At 37.5% G+C, this 16,422-nt stretch overlaps 2 protein-coding genes across 10 annotated transcripts in view; one reads left to right on the top strand and one right to left on the bottom strand.

The window, feature by feature from the left end:
• Positions 1 to 81: 81 nt before the first annotated feature.
• rcn2 (reticulocalbin 2) lies at positions 82 to 3,395 on the bottom strand. 3 transcript variants are annotated; one of them, XM_015030311.1, is made up of 8 exons: positions 3,283 to 3,395; positions 2,755 to 2,898; positions 2,569 to 2,671; positions 2,288 to 2,484; positions 1,054 to 1,167; positions 842 to 935; positions 606 to 745; positions 82 to 243 (listed from the first exon to the last, which is right to left on the bottom strand). In XM_015030311.1, the coding sequence occupies exons 2-8, from the start codon at positions 2,896 to 2,898 to the stop codon at positions 100 to 102; spliced, it is 936 nt and encodes a 311-aa protein (XP_014885797.1). In that variant the 5' UTR covers positions 3,283 to 3,395; the 3' UTR covers positions 82 to 99. The 3 variants fall into 3 exon arrangements, with proteins under 3 accessions (XP_014885797.1, XP_014885799.1, XP_014885798.1); XM_015030313.1 differs by having other exon boundaries at positions 3,305 to 3,356; XM_015030312.1 differs by having other exon boundaries at positions 3,228 to 3,288.
• Positions 3,396 to 3,806: 411 nt separating this feature from the next.
• scaper (S-phase cyclin A-associated protein in the ER) overlaps positions 3,807 to 16,422 on the top strand; it is a 66,716-nt gene continuing 54,100 nt past the window's right edge. For 3 of the 7 annotated variants that reach the window (XM_015030304.1, XM_015030307.1, XM_015030302.1), the window contains exons 1-7: positions 3,807 to 4,153; positions 9,078 to 9,195; positions 11,667 to 11,743; positions 12,008 to 12,205; positions 15,081 to 15,181; positions 15,636 to 15,752; positions 16,244 to 16,374. In XM_015030304.1, coding sequence (XP_014885790.1) covers positions 3,986 to 4,153; positions 9,078 to 9,195; positions 11,667 to 11,743; positions 12,008 to 12,205; positions 15,081 to 15,181; positions 15,636 to 15,752; positions 16,244 to 16,374 — 910 coding nt within the window. In that variant the 5' untranslated portion in view covers positions 3,807 to 3,985. Of the gene's footprint in view, positions 4,154 to 6,383; positions 6,832 to 7,304; positions 7,375 to 9,077; positions 9,196 to 11,666; positions 11,744 to 12,007; positions 12,206 to 15,080; positions 15,182 to 15,635; positions 15,753 to 16,243; positions 16,375 to 16,422 lie in introns of those variants that run through there. The other 4 variants (XM_015030308.1, XM_015030303.1, XM_015030306.1 and 1 more) reach the window with 4 other exon arrangements.

Below are 16,422 nucleotides of genomic sequence, written 5' to 3'. Positions count from 1 at the left end.
ATGTATTAGTATGACAGTTTCCATTTCACAATTTAAAGCAAGAAGGGAAAAGAATTCAAAGAAACGGAGAAAAGCCAACAATGCAGTTATAAATAATGGTTATAATTCATCATGTGACAACTGGAGGTGTCTGCCATAGTCTGTAACTTCACTGTTGATGAATATTTCTTGGTTTTGCAAAACTTCTGTCACTGAAAGCTGCCCATCTCCATCCTGGTCCATTTCTTTGATGAGATGAAGAGCCTGTTGATGACAATAAAGTAAAATTATCATGGCCTTAGAGTACAGAATAGGACCAACCCCCACCACAGCCCTCATATGCTGACACATGCTCAATTTAGCTTGCTGCAGCTTTGCAACTTTAGAATTGTTACATCTTAGATTAAAGGGACATGACAAAGAGCAAATACACAGAATGCTCATGTTCCACTGGGTTGTTTCCTCACAATCATTGTTGCCTAGACGTTTTTGCTTTTGTTAAACTTCTCTGTATTTAAGGCCTAATATAAAGTTCAACCTCAACAAAGAGAAATGATAACCTGATAAGTGTAAGGGACACTAATGTTTTTCTTCCAGCTAATTTTGATAGAGGCGCTGAAGCTTACTTCCTCTCTTGCTGAACCGTAGCTATTAGGCGCAACCCAGCGCAGCTGTTCATCTCGATCCAGTTTGCCGTTCTGATCTTGGTCGTACAGATCTTTAAATCGTACTGATTCTTCAATCTCCCACTGTGTCGGGGACTCTCCTGATTTACAAAACGAAGAACAAACTTTTAAAACAACAAGCTGATTGCAGAGAGTTAATTGGGGAAAAAAAAAAAAAAAAGATAGCGTCGCCATACCTTCGTTGTGCACGTTTCCAATAAATTCCGTCAGGGTGATAAATCCGTCTTTATCTGCATCATATTCATTCAGTACATCGTCAACGGCAAAGTCCTGACCGAAAAACAAAAAACAAAACAAAAAGTCAATTTCAGTTGGTGCAAACCACACTGAACAAAGACATGTATTATCATATCAGATTTTGCAGGAATGAGAACTAAACTCAACTCACTGCCATGTAATCCACTTCAAATGCGTGAGTGAAGGCAAGAAACTCAGTCGCGTTGAGGCCAGGTGTGCCGTCCATGTCGGCAAAATAAAAGCGCCTCTTTTCCTTTAAGACAAGCTAACAGTGATATGAGAATATGTTACAGCATCAGTTAAAGAAGGATGTGGAGTAATCAGTGAGATTTTACTTTGCTTTAAAAAAAAAAAAAAAAGGGCTAATACCCCTTGAACCTTCTCACATTTCATCATGGTACAAAAACAAACCGTGTATTTTACTGGGTTGATATATGATAGATCAACACAAAGTAGCACATAGTTATAAAGTTAAAGTTTTTCTTTTTTTTTCCCCACAAATTGTGAGGTGCTTTTGAAGTCAGCCCTTTTGACTCTGCTACCCCAAGAAAACAAAAATCAAATGTAAGCAATTAGCCAAGACATCCATGGTAACCGTAAGGGCTGCAGAGAATCACAGGTTAGGTGGAAAATCTGTTGAAAGGGGAACTATTACTGCTCAGGATGCATACTTCATCCTGAACACACCACACCCACCTTCAAACAGGGTGGAGGCAGCATTATGGTGCATTGATGTTTTCTTCACAAAGGGCAACAGAGCACGCAAGAATCGATGTGAGTCAAATAAAGCTGCACAATATATTGAATCATAAATTATTGTTGCAATAGCGTGTACGATAGCGCAGTTATAAATGACTGCTTTGACACGATTCATGTGCCATTATATTTCAATTATATATATAATACTCTGCATAAAGATAATATCTTTGGCCAGTTGGACTTAATTGTTTAGGTCAAATCATATTAATTTATTAAAATGTCACAGACCCAAACACAACTGAGAATTTGTGACAAATTTACAAATTGATGCTGACAAACTTCCCCCACCAAATCAGACTGAGTGGGAGCTATCTCTTAAAGAACAATGGCCCAAAGAATTGATCATCAGTTGTGCAAACCTGGTAGAGACATACCCACAAAAAAACTGGCAGGTGTAACTGGAGCAAATGTGGTTCAACATAACTATTGACTCAGCAGGCTTTACCACAAAGGCTTCCCCCATTTCTCAGATTTTTATATGTACCAACTTTTCACCAGGTGTCATTTACCTACAACATAACAACTGTGCTTCAATGTGTGTTGGTTTATAACACAAAATTCCAATAAAATGCAGTGAAAAGATTTCATGAATACTTTTCGGAAGACACTGTATAACACAAGCCTACTTGTCTAAGAGACTCTTGCTCTGGGTCCTCCAGTACAGTGTCATCATCAAAAGGAATGAGTTCCTCATGAGCAAGAGAGCTGTACTCCTCCCAGGTAACAACCCCGTCGATGTTGGTATCAAACTGAGTGAACCGCTCTCCTGCATCTTCTATAGCGTATTGTTTGTAGACATGCTGAATCCACAGGGTGATCTCCTCTAAGAATAAGACACACAACGTGACCAGATTAAAATGCATTTCAGTTTGTCTATTTTTGCCTTTTAGACCTTACTTAAAGTTACCTCCACTTAGTAGCTTGTCCCCGTTTGTGTCAATCTTCTCTACAACTGCCATCATCTTCTTTCTCTGCTCTGTTGGGCTGAGTTCTTTTATTTCCCTGGTGCTCTAAAAAAAAAAAGACAAAGATAAGTGGAATGAAAGATTAGCAAGGGATTAACAAATAAAACATGACCGAAATATAAAATAACCTCCTCTCCTAGCAGAGCAGCCATATCATGGTCAGGGTTGTGCTGTTCCCCGATGTAATGATCTTCATGGATATGGTCAGGTGAGCCTAACTGTCCAACACTAAACTGAAGGATCAGCAGAAAGAGGAATAACGTGTGTTCCATCTGTTAAGAAATAGATTGAAAAGTAAGTTAAGAGTAAATGTAAACATGACAAACAGAAATATCCGATGCAACTCTGCTATCTGGTGGTCTGCAGGTGTAAGTTCAAACAAAAACCTTGCCAAATCCAAACATAACTCATGCGCTTAGTATACGAGATTAGTGAAGAAGATCAAATAAGCCTAGCAAAAAAGATTTTTTTTTTTTGGTCTGGCGGTCGATTTGCTAATAAGAATAGCGAAAACTGTGCAAATGAAAGAAACTTTAGAAGAAGAGAAAAAGCAAAGACAACGTTAATACAAATACTCTCAGTTAAAACAAGACGTCAATACCTTAACTGCGATTAAGCTAATTTATACAGTTGTTACAAGTTAAAAACGTTATTACCGTGAAAAGTACAAGTGTTTACCTTAGCAATGTTCAAAGTCGCGGAGTACGGGATGTCCGGTAAAGAACTTCAAATTAAAAGAGGCAGGGAAATAATTGTTTATTTTCTAATTTGATAAATCGGTTGAAAATTCTTTAGAAGTAAAACTGCAAATTTCATCGAGAATAAACGTGTATTTATTTTTTTTTAAATTCGGTTTTTTTTTCTGCGTCAGCAAGTATAGGTTATGCTGTTATGATTTTCATTTTTGATGTTTATGTTTAGTTTTATTTCACGACTCCCAACTGAGATCTTTACCGCAAAAAACTGTAATCGTTTTACTTAATGCTTTTACTTTGAAAACAAATTAATGTTGTAAACTCAACCAACCGCCCGTGGATGTCCCGCCTGATCTCACTGGTTGCCATGGCAGACAATGCAAAGTCCCGCCCACCAAAAATATGTACCACCCTTTAACCTACGTTGTACTGTACGTGACTGGCTGTTGCTTGTGCCGTTGCCAGGTTACTATAATTTCATTGGAGAATTTTGGCGTCAGTCACAGAAACGAATTCAACGCACTTCCTGCTACCGCTCGAGTAGGTTGTACTTAGTGTCATGTATTTATCTGACATGTTTTTCCATCACCATTGACCAGAAGACAACTTTGCATTCGAACGTTCATTACCGACAAACACTAAGGACTAAACTTGAGGCGGGTCGATGTCTAAAGACAACCGCCATGATGGGAGACGGCGTGGCGCTGGCCAGCATCGTCTCGGCCCGAGAGTTAGCCAAGGTGTTGACGGGAGGGAAAGGTCTGGGAGCAACAGCTCTGGCTCCTCGCACGGAGGAGGCAAAAGCAAAAGTACATCCACGCTTTCATCTAAGGTATGTATAAAGCAGCAGCTTTGCTCATATGGAAACATTAACGGCTAAAATGAACAGTTTCATTGCTGTACCGAGACATGCTAGGTTAGCTTACAAATCTGGAATGGGATTACTTACCTTTTAGTAGGTGTTACCTTCAAAAAAAGTGGTTCCCTTTTAACTTTTCCTTTCCAAACAGCAGCGCCAGTATTTTAACCAAATGTAGTTGTTTAATTATATAAAACTTGATCATACATATGGGAATGTAGCTGAAAATAATTATTGTCCTCGTAAAATAGAGACATGTGCATGTACTGTTCTTGTGTAGTTATGTCTACTAAAGATGAAGGCTTATGTTGTTTCTATCTAACTAGTTTGATATTTTCAGAATAACTATGTTTCTTATGAATCTATTTGAATAACGTTATCAAGGATGAAATTGGAAATATTTATTTATTCTGTCTTCTTTGATTAAACGCAGGTACATTAGAATCATACTTGGTGTATAAAACACAAAACAAACGGCATATGTTGACAGTCTGCCCCATATTTTGCAAAACAGATAAACTAGCACTTTAGTACACATAGCACAACAAAAGCAAAAACCGAGCATAAAATCACCATTTTGTTGTCTATTAAACATTTAAATATATATATGTGATTTATTTTAGCCTCACATATCACTAGGCAATAAAGCTACTTTTTTTTTTCCAACATTTCAACAACAAAAACGACAAAACCAAAAATCTTGTTCACAAGTCTTGTGGATCCTATGTTACTAAAAAACATTATGTTGTCTTTTGTTCAGCTAAAACAGATACTTCTTCATGTATGCAGTGCACTCAGATTTTATGACATTGTCACATGGGAATGCTACACAGTCTGATGATGATGACATAGGTTTTACAGCTTGTCATCAAAGACACCAATTCAGTTACACATCAGATTTTTATGAGCATAATTTCCATCTTAGGACATCATCGTCTTAAAGTCATGTGGGGCTTAACTTTGCTGCATCTTTTCTGATCAGTGAGATACCTTTAAAGTCTACTGCTAATAAAGATACCTTGTGAGCACATAGGTTTGTCTGTTTGACCAAACGACTAGCTTTGCCTTCACACAGGCAAAATGTATATATATGTGTGTATATATAAATATATATATATATATATATATATATATATATATATATATATATATATAGTTTGTATTTTTTTTTACAATTTTTAAAATCTGTGAAGAAAGTGTCTTGCACTTCCAAGGAGCCCCTTGGACTACATAAAATCCTGTTAAATCAATTGGCAACCAAAGTCTGTTTTAATCCATGTATAATTTAATTATCTTTGCAAAATAAATTCATCTACATTGCATATTGTTTTCTACATGTTTAATAAGAAAAAGTACTAGTCAGACAAGATGAAATTAAAATTTCTGGCTTAAATGCAAAACTCTATTTACGTAGGAATATTAACACTGTACTTCACTCCGAACACGCCAACCCTTATTGTGAAACATGGTGGTGGCAGCATCATGCTGTGGGGATGCATTTCTTCAGCAGGCTCAATAAAGCAGGTTAGAGTTTGATGGACATTTGGTTGGAGGTAAAAACAGTCCAACCCTGAAAGAAAACCTGTTGGAGGCTGCAAAAGACTTCAAGGTAGAGCGGCCACACACCCCTCCAGCAGATGAGACTGAGCATACAGACAGACCTACAGTGGAATAGTTTAAATGCACCATGCTCTTATGTTTTGGTCCAGTCAAAGACCAGAGCTAAATCCAATTGGAAACCTTGGAGGAGTTACTTCACAGGCACTTTATCCAGTCTTGCAGATGTTAAGCTTTTTTGGAAAGATGAGTGGGCAAAAATTTCAGTTTGTAGATGTGCAAAGCTTAAAGACCGACACCAAATTATTCTCAACAAAATGTGCTTCTACAAAGGATTAAGTGGGGAGATTGAATACAAGTGTACTGCACCCATTTTTCATATAAAACGAAAGGGAAACGCACATCTTTTTCCATCCTTTTTAACTTTTCTGATGTTTTGCACTTTGGAGTCATCACACCCAAAAGATGCAGAGCATCCCTCTGTTAGCTCACCCAAACAGAGCCCTGTTAGTGTCACCCTGCAATTGTGCTCTTATCCCTCTGTCAGCTCAGTAAAGAGGGGCAGAGGGGGCAGGCTCGCTGCGTGCACATGATTGCGCAGCGCTGTGGCAGAAGGAGAGTGAGACAGAGACGTGAAGCAGAGATAGCGGGGGATCTGATGCAGAGCTGGGAGCGAAGACGAGGGGAGCTGTAAACATAGGAAGCTGCATACAGTAGCTTGTAGAGGAGACTGGCAGGCGGCAAGTCAGGCCTGAGAAGTGGCTGCTAACTCAGCAGAGTGCCGAGGGCTCAGGCTAGATTACTGAAAGAGAGCTCTGGACAGAATAGTGGAAGGGAAAGGAAGGACTGATGGGCCATTCTCCGCTTGTCTCTCTCAGTTGCCTTTGAGAGAGGAGTTGGCACAGCTGGGCAAGTTGCTATAGCAGAGTGGACTACACAGTGGGCGTCTATTTTAGTCCTGCTGTCAGACAACGATGTCACCTTGGACAAATGGCAGTGCCGGTTAGAAGGAACAGGTTGCATGGATTGGGCTACCAAGTATGTCAGGAGTGGATAAAGACGAGGAACCCGCTCACAGACTCTTCTTCTACTCTGTATGTATGATCTAATGTTTTTATTCCCATGTTTTGCTAATGAGTCAGCGCTCCCTTTCTGTTCATGCTTATGTCTGTTTGTGGGTCTTGCCAAGAAGGAAACCTGACACTTGCCCCTTACTCAGCACTGCCTTGAAATTAAACAGGCGGTGTAGTGTATGGCAATGGACTCCCTGGCCAAGTAAGATAACAGTAGTTAGACACTAAAGTGTTTATCTGCTCTGCAGGCCAGGTGACAGCTTGCATACAGCTTATTAAGTACTCATTAAGTGGCTCTCAACAATGTTGTTGGAAGGCTTTTTGTTTACCTCGGCTATTGCACAGGTGTTTAAGAATGCTGTACCTACTCGCAACTCCTAAAGAGACTTTCATCTACTGGTGGTCCAGGTTTGAGCATAAACCTGTGCTCCCTACATGGCAGCTTTTCCATGTTTTACTGTGCAGTTCTTTGATGTTCTTTTATGCCTTTGTAGTGTCTTTCTAGTTACCAGAATAAAGCCCAGGCCACGCCACTTGACAAGTAAAGAACTTTGCTCACCAAAAGTAGGTCAGCTGGCCATCTCCCTTAGGGATGTTAAATACTATCAGACAATTGCACGCATGCTGTTTCTGCATGTGTATCGCCTAATGAGTCATGTTGATATGTATTCTGGTAGGATTAAATGAAGTGCCATGTTGCATTACATCGTGCCAAATTAATGCTTGTTTTCTCACATCTACAGATATAACTGAGCATATCTTTTTTTTTTTTTTTTACATAAACCAGAAGAATAATTGTTTTCTTCTGTGTTGCAGCAGTCTATTTGAGAGGCAGCCAAGACACAGTTTGTTCCATGACTCATGTAGTTAAGTGGAGAACAGCTTCTCATTTTAACTAGGCTTATTTCAGGTGGTGGTTATAGCTCAACTATAAAATGGCATGAAAATGAATTCCTTTGATTTTGACTTCACACAAGTATAGATTCAATAATTTAGAGGAAGTGCAGGAGTGGTGCCGGCGTTTCTGTGAGGAGGATAAACACAAGAAGGAAAGATCCAAATTGAAAGGCCTTGCGCTGTTTCTTCGTTATCCCCCTCCCTAAAAGCAGATTATGTCATATAAACAAGTTTTATTTTTATGACATATCTCTATGTCGTGGTGATTTTGGGAGTTGCTGATCCAATGTTTTATCACAGACTCTATTGATGTGTTTGTGATAAAGGGTGCAAAATGTGACAGAATGTTTTGTTTTGTTTTTTATTTTAGTTCATAGGATTTCTTCACTCGAGGTTGCAGTCAGGTTCACTGATGCATATTCAGTGTGTAGGTCAACCATGATGCTCGCTGAGCACAGAGTGTGTTTAAAGCCTCTGCCTCTAGCTGTTTCTCGTCATGGTCTGTGCCATTAAACCTCACCCCTATGCTTATTATGTTACAGTGTTGTGCCTTCAGTTCTGGTTCAAACAGTAGCAAGCACGGGTCAATGATAAGAACAATATTTTTCTAATATACTTTTATTTGAAAATACTAAAAAATGCATCAATTTCACAGTAACTTTTTACATCATTAACCCTCCCCCCCAACTGATGCGCGTTAGGATTAAAAGTAATAAGGTACTTGTGTAAGATTGTGTAACTTAGTGTGCATCAATGTTTGAATAACTGAAGACATTCTGCTGCTGTGTATATTTCAACTGTTGTTCAAAATATGTGTGCAAGATGTCTTAAAATGGAGGTAACCATAGCAACACTAGTCATTTCAGGATGTGCTGTAGGCCAACACTGGAGTTTGAAGTTGTTTAATGGTTTACCAGTCTTTATTCTCAATTTTTTGTTTTTAATTTTGTAGAAATGTAGAAATTTGGACCATTTGTCCAATTTTTAAAATGACCTAAATACAGTTTTTTCTATTTATCAACCATAATCTCCTCTAAAACACCGCGCCCCTCCTGTTTTGGAGACCATTAACATGCCCATGATTGAATTTTTTATTGTTGTGTGTTATGATCACTCAGTTAAAGCGAGTATACGTTTCGAGATCTTGTGAGAAACTACAACAACCCCAGACATAAAAGTTTTGTGAGATCTTGAGTTACTTGTGTGTGATCCTGTAAAACATCTTCTTAAAAAGAATGTGTAGCTCAAGTGAAATATGTATATTTTACCAACAACAAAATTGTTGAAATTTTAGCAATACAATGCATTTATGTGGAAAACTAATTGACCAGGGGAAAATTTAATTTTAAGTTCTCCTCTCTGTCCTGCAGGCCTCCTTTCAGCGCTCCAACAGCCACGACAAAGTGCGAAAAATAGTTGCAGAAGAGGGCCGCACTGCTCGGAATCTGATTGCCTGGAGTGTCCCTTTGGAGAACAAAGAGGAGGAAGGTTGGTAACTGCATGCAAAACAAAATTTTCACCAATAAAATTATTATTGTGCGGGGGGTGTCACTAATTGGGTTATTTGTGTTTAGGTATTCTTTAGTGAATGCCAAATGTTTAGTTATTTATTTGGAGTGTCCTGCTGATTTTACATGGAGCTCATGTTGGATGGATGCGGGGTATGTTTGGGATTTTTCAAACCGTTTACTGGGCAGCTGAAATGAAACCAAGACGTAGCTTCTTTTTTTTTTCAGCTGCAGACTTGGAGTCGGGATTTCTGAGAAGTTGTCAGAGAAAATCCCCGGTATTACTTTTATTAGTGAGGAGGGAAGGATGAGATGATGCAGCTCTAAGAACATCATTGATGTTTTTAGAGTTTACACTACACCTGTATTTGCAGATTTGCAGTCCAATCTTCTTAGAAGAGAGCAGATTGGGAGTTGGTTTACTACCAAAACTTGAAAAGATGGAACTGCGACTCATTAAGTAATTACTGAGTTAATACACACACTCTCCAGTATGTGTGTGTGATTTCCTCTGATTGAATGCATCATGAGGTCACTTATGAGAGTTGATCTTTGGTGACAGAACAGCATAATAATTCCTTTTAATTATTTGTTTGTTTTTTTGTGTTGTACATTAAAAGCGCCTGGCTGCAAAAGGTCTTTGGCACTTTACTCTGTTTATATATGCTAACATGCTGCTTGTTGTAATGCTCTGAAGTTTATTTGTTCGCTGTGGACATTCATCAATTTATCCCACTTTCCAGATTGATATGTGTATTGACGTAAACTAGTTAAAGCTACACTATATATTAAATTGCAGTGGTCATTAAAGTTTTGATTAGTGCAATACAGTAATCCAAAAGGACTGCCTACATGAAGTATGAGGTGGGATATTATATTTAATGTGATGTTTATTCACACTTTGCATGTCAGGAAAACATTTGCCGAGTTGAAAGGCCTTTTACTACCAAGGCCAACGTCTGATTTGTGTCTTTGTGGCTGGGTGGCTAAAGCTTATGGAGCGTGGCATGAAAACTGTGATTTGAGCCAGAATTTCCTACAGCTGCAAATTCACAGCAATATAACTTCCATAAACAGAGAGCACTAATTAAGGCATGGGAATTACGGTAAAATGATTCATTTTAAAATTACTGTATTGAGAGATTTGGTAACACTTTATTTGAAGGGGGTTGAATAAGACTGACATGACACTGTCATAAACACCTGTCATGAACATGACTAAGCCAAATCATTACTGATATAAATTTGTTATAAAAGTATTACTGATTGCACTTTAAAAATTAGGTATGTTTATGTTATTAAAGGTAAAGTTTAAACAGTAATGATTTCTTGGTTAATGTCAAGTTGTCATAACAAAGACATTTTGAATAATGTCAACTTTGTATTAAAAGTGTCATAATTAACCGAATGACACTTTATGACAACAGTCATAAATATTCATGAAGGCTTATTCATGTTCATGACAGGTGTTATGTCATGTTTATGACAGTGTCATGACAGTCTTATTCAACCCCCTTCAAATAAAGTGTTACCAGAGATTTTTGTTTTATTTTCAGCCTCTCAACATTAAAATGATTGTAGGAAAAGATGACAATATTTTTCCTCACCGTTTTAGAAAATAAAGTGAATTCAACTGCACATCCATGCATAAATATTTTGCCTGCATTAAATAACTTACAGTTAAGTGCTATGTTGTGTCCTTTCTTAACCCTTTGCTCATATTTTAGAGTTTTAATTATTTTTTCAGATTTCTGTTAGCGTTTTTTTTTTCCATAATCTCTTCAAATAAATGACTTACTTATAATTCAAAGTTACAAGGTGTATGTAAAAAGAATTTTAAAAAGACGTTTAATCATATTTTCAAGACTTGAATAATACGATCAGGATTTGGGAATACCTGTGAGACTTCTGGACTTTAGTCCATCTGACACAGAAAGATCCACTCAGAATTTTCTGACATCCTTCCAATGCCTTAAGTGTGTTCACAGAAAGAATTGATTTACCACCAGTTATTACATTCTACTTTAATATATTATATGTACTTTGGATCTGACGTTTGTCTCTGTTTGGTTAGTTTTTCTGTTACATTTTAGTTGATATCAACATTTTTTATTTTTTATTTATTTATTTTTTTTGTTGCTGAGGGAAAAACTTACTGAGGTGTCTGGTTGATTTTATCGTTTAAAAATATGACCTTAACATTTCTGGATTAGTTGGATGGCTGCAAAATGTATTCTTGGCCCTTTTGTTTAGATTTGCATTCATAAATTTTCTTTTGTTCTTAATTATGAGAATCACATTTTTGAAGCAATGGTGACCATATTCATGTTTTGATCATCGTTGATTTGTGACAGTTTCACTGGATTAATGCAAACATGTTGACGGTTAACATATATTTTTTTAGAAAGTAAATGCAAGGCTCATTTATTTGTCTACCTTCATCCTTTAAAGCAAAATCCAAAGGCTGTGCCAGCAACTGTTCAAAGTCTCAAAGGGTCAACGCTGGACAACAGAAGAATAAAAAACAGGTTAGAATATCATCTTGTTCCAGTAGAGGGCCCTATTCACCAACATAATTTGTCATTTTCTTTTACATCAGATCAACTCCCTGGTTTACAACGTATGAGTAAATCTATGCATTTGTATTGATTGTTGTCGAACATGCATTAGTCATCTCAGTCTTTATCAAAAAGGATTTAGCATTTACATAATCTAAGGTTAAAAAAAAAAAAAAAAAAAAAAGGTTAATGCCACAAGGGTTTGTGTTTCCATTATATTCTGTTTGTTCACAGAATGCTGGTGTGGAAAGTAAGAGCACATCTGGAACCGTATTGGACAAGGGTACTGACAAGAGCCCCACCAAAGCCAGACAGCCCCGCAAAGTGGACCTGCGTGCTCGATACTGGGCATTCCTCTTCGACAACCTGCGCCGGGCAGTGGATGAGATTTACGTCACATGTGAATCTGATCAAAGTGTCTTAGAATGCAAGGTTAGTCTCATTCATTCATTCATTCATTCATTCATTCATTCATTCATTCATTCATTCATTCATTCATTCATTCATTCATCATAATCTGAGCTTTCCCAAATTGTTTAAAGCCACAGTGTAATCTTGTTGTACATTGCCTTCTGAAATTGAAGAAATAAAAAAAAAAAATCTTTCTCTTTCACATGTGGCACTTAGAAAATATAAAAGGTGACCTTAACAGACAGAAAATGGGAATGATTTAGTCTGATTGTGTGTCAGTTAGCAAAAAGTGTTTATGTATCTTTTACTACAATATATGCAATGTTTTTGGTTTCTAGTGGTTAGTTTAATTGTTTATTTTTGTCTTAATAAAAAAAGTGTGCTAGTTAGAAATTAAAGTTCTGATGCAAAGATCATTTGGTCACAACATTTCTTTTTTAAATTTTACATTTGTATTGATACCTGCTTATGGCACAGGGACTCTGACGTTTTTTTAAAATGGTTACTGCACATTCATATTATGTGCTGCAACCATGTAATATATAGTATTTTTAGTGTTTTTATTTTGAACTGCATCATCTGAAACAGAAATTGGCTGATTTAGTTCCACAAAAATGCAGATAAAATGAACAACTTTAACTAAGTCTTTTTCTTTTTTTTGATGGTGTTTGGATGGTTTTCATGGACCCCTGTGCTGTTAGTTTTTCCTCCAGGACACTCTGACATGACAGTACATGTCCACCATGCTGCATTATGCTGAACGTGATTCTGATGACGGCCAACGGTCTGTCCCAAATCCCGGTTGCCCACCGTGGGCTTAACTCTGTGTCAGTGTCCCAGCACAGTTCCCGGTGGTGCGATAAGCTTGCTGTCTATTGTCATGTGTCAGAAGTCAAGCTGCTGGGTGTGTGTCCTGTTTTTTTTTTTTTTTTTTGTTTTGTTTTTGTCCATACCCCACTCTCTCACTCACTACTCTCTAATGCTGGCTAATGGGCATGAAGCGTTGTTGCTGGTCATAATCCCCTATCCCACCCAGCTTGGGCTTAATGGACACTGATAAATGATGGAGTCAACTGGAGAGGAAGCAGAGTGCTTTGATTACCCTCAGCGACAATCCCCTGGTGGAGCTGCGGGCTGTCTGTGTTGTATGCACTTACAAAAACAGCTCACCATTTTCCACCTAAAACTCTATGAACATCATCATCATCGAAGGGAAGTGATGCCTAATTATCCGCTAAGGCAGTGTTACTGTAATAGATGACATAATTTAATGTAAGCACTCTCTGCTGACCTAATAGAAATTGCTTTCTGTGTCAAATGAAAATTGTTTTCTGAGCAGTCGGGATGATATGTTTTTCTTAATAATAGCTACACTTCTTAACCAAGAGCAGAATGGAGACTCTGACTATCTAACCGGATAAATGGTCACCAGTTGTTTCTTTTAAATGTATTATGTTTTTAAGTAGTTTCTGTTTATACACCACTTTGATTGCTTCCCACCTGATATTTGACTTATGAAGAGGATAAGCAGTTGCTTCCGCATGTTATCATTCATTACCAAATGAACACCGTAGCAGGAGATGAGGACTGTGATGGTTGACCAGTGCTAATCAGCAGGCACACTGCTATACACATCTTTCACCGGATTGACTTGTCTATTAACTAAAAGCACCATGAAGCTTTACTCTCAATTACCACTCCCTTCATGCTACACATCAGTCAGTTGTGTCTGTTTCATTGCAGCTCTGGGAAACAGCTTCTCACAGGCCACCACTTCTGCAAAACCAATGCTGCAGTTCAGTCCAAGTGCAAATAAGCATTTGTTGTAAAGGATGTAAAGGATTGGCATGCTGCTCTGTTCTTAGAGCTTTCCTGTGAAGTGTTTGTCTTTACATAGCTCTTGTTATCAATATGACCTTTCTATGGCTGTGCCTGTTATTGATCAACCAAATGGAGTCTCCTTACTATATGATGGCTTACATCTTTTTAAGTAATTATTTGAAACAGATTTTTATAATTGTGCAATTTCATAAAGTAGAGTTAAGGTGAAGCTAGATTTACTGGCTTTACAGAAATTTAAAGGCTTTCTGTAAGGTCTCAACAGTCATCAAAAGTCTTGTATTTAATGGTTATATTTTTTTCATTTAAAATTTCTGTTAAATATGGCAAGATTTTTAAAATCATGTCTTCAGATTCAAACATATGACGAAATTAAATGATAAAAGATTAGAACATGATTTTATTTATTTTTTATTTTTTATTTTTATCAAAGCTCATACATTTTGCTGTCGTTTATAAGGTAGATTTGCTGTTCAATGCTCATGAGTTAGTTTCTCCCTTTTAAGGTAGCTGCATATGCTAGCTTTTTGGAGGCCAGGGAGCCCTTCAGGTGGAAATAGCTATTGTTTATATTTTTTAAACTAAAAATGATCAATCAAATTAAATGTGGCAAAACGGTCTGAGACGGATTGTACTTAAAGTGTTATGTTGCAGCATATGTATTACATGTATGTAATCCAATGTTATTTTGTGTAAATTCTTAGGTGTATAGCTTCTGCAAGGATTATGTTTTTGCCCAGAAGAAAATGTCACAGGGTTGTTGTTTTTTTTTACTTTTCAACAAAAAACCTTGTTTATGTTTTGTTTTAACAGCTTTCATAGCTTTCAAAGTTAATCAGTATTGGCAGATCAGATACTGACAAATCATGAAATGTTTTCCTTTTCAGTAAATCCTTCAAAACTAAACTGTACTGCCCTTTTTTGTGCATTTCCCCATATTTAGTCAGTAAACATTACTTTGAAGCCTTTCAGAATTTACTAGTTTTTAATTCTCTTGTTACTATTTCGTGCATCTGAGTAATATCAACCTTTGTCCTTGATGTTTAATATTTTTTAGGAGGTGTTGATGATGTTGGACAACTATGTTCGGGATTTCAAAGCACTCATAGACTGGATTCAGCTTCAGGAAAAATTGGAGAAAACAGACGCCCAGAATAGGTGAGTATTTTTTGTTTGTATTTTTTATTAATTTTATTTACCGTTGATTTCTGTCCTTATTTATTTCCGAGTCTCACTCAATCCTTCTGCTAAGCTGTTCTTAGCAATGAGACTGGAAGTGCAGGTGTCTGCTCCGTGGCTTTGAGTCACAAACAGAAAAGATCAATAGTCCACTTGGCTTTAATTCAAAGGGATCCATGAGTTTATTGGCTTCTCTTTAACACAGTGACCGCTGCAGTCATAAATTGACTAAGAAATTAAATTCCAAGTGCCACCTCCCTATTTGTCCATATAAAGTGTACTGTTAATCAATAGGGCAATCTCAAACTTTTGCATGTTTTTGGCAATTATTAGCTATTCAGCTTTTATACAAATAATGTGAGGCAGGTCTGTGCATATAGATTAACAATGAATCAGGAAATTTGAAATAAAGCATCTTGCCAAAATTGTGCAGACCGACTTCTTTAGCGTGGGAGGTGCGAAAGATGTCCCCTGGACGCCATGTAATGCCAAGTCCCACTACAGACAGAATAGTGCCACCTTCAGGCACACGTCGCACCCTAAATTTTGGGTAAGCATACTGTTTTCTTTGTGTTTCTTTTTTTTTTTAGATTGCACTGTGAATTTGATGATATTCGAAAGAGCAGACAGTGTGTAGCAAATAGGCCAATGGTTATTGAGGTATTGGTTTAATGCAATTTGTTGAGGCTCTCACTCTTCACTCACAGAATTAGTGAAAAGGTGTAGAGGAAAGCATCGGTTAAAGACTGCTGAAGCATTGGTTCAATATGTGCACTGCTTTGTAATCTGATGCTGCAGGAAATGGATATTGATCATGACGGAGCCCTGTTGTATAATCCAGTTCTATGCTAGCTCACACTGGAGCCTACAGGGAGGAGTACACGGACAATTGTTTGTAGTTTGAAGCGTTTTCTATGGTCTTACCAATAAAAGCTTTGTTTTTAAGTTAATTTTACCTCTATGTTGACATTTGGTTGACCTCATACATTGCTTTTTTTTTTTTTTTTTACATTTTTATATATGTGGGTCTCTGATCTTCAGCAGTGGTCCTCCACCAGCTCTGGCCGCCGCTCGGCTCTCCCACACAGGTCCCAGCTGGGCGGACAGAGTTAAGTGCACTCAGGCCACCCACAGCACCAGTCAACCAACCACATTCCCAGCAGAGAAACCCAGTAAGAAACAACTCAAAAGCCAACTCCACCTTACTGTAAAAGAAACAG

This window comes from Poecilia latipinna, unplaced genomic scaffold (genome assembly GCF_001443285.1).
Source record: "Poecilia latipinna isolate Pla-1442-1.1 unplaced genomic scaffold, P_latipinna-1.0 Scaffold178, whole genome shotgun sequence".
In the NCBI taxonomy this organism is placed as follows: Eukaryota; Metazoa; Chordata; class Actinopteri; order Cyprinodontiformes; family Poeciliidae; genus Poecilia; species Poecilia latipinna.
Note: the sequence above shows the minus strand (reverse complement) of the source record. Positions and strands in the feature narration are given on the sequence as shown.

Excerpts from the sequence above, each read along its gene's own strand:
- rcn2 (XM_015030311.1), bottom strand. The coding sequence starts at position 2,898 with ATGGAACACACGTTATTCCTCTTTCTGCTGATCCTTCAGTTTAGTGTT. Across the intron at positions 2,672-2,754 it reads CTGCTCTGCTAGGAGAGGAG|AGCACCAGGGAAATAAAAGA; the intron begins GTTATTTTATAT and ends TTTTTTTTTTAG. Across the intron at positions 244-605 it reads ACGGTTCAGCAAGAGAGGAA|GCTCTTCATCTCATCAAAGA; the intron begins GTAAGCTTCAGC and ends TGTCATCAACAG.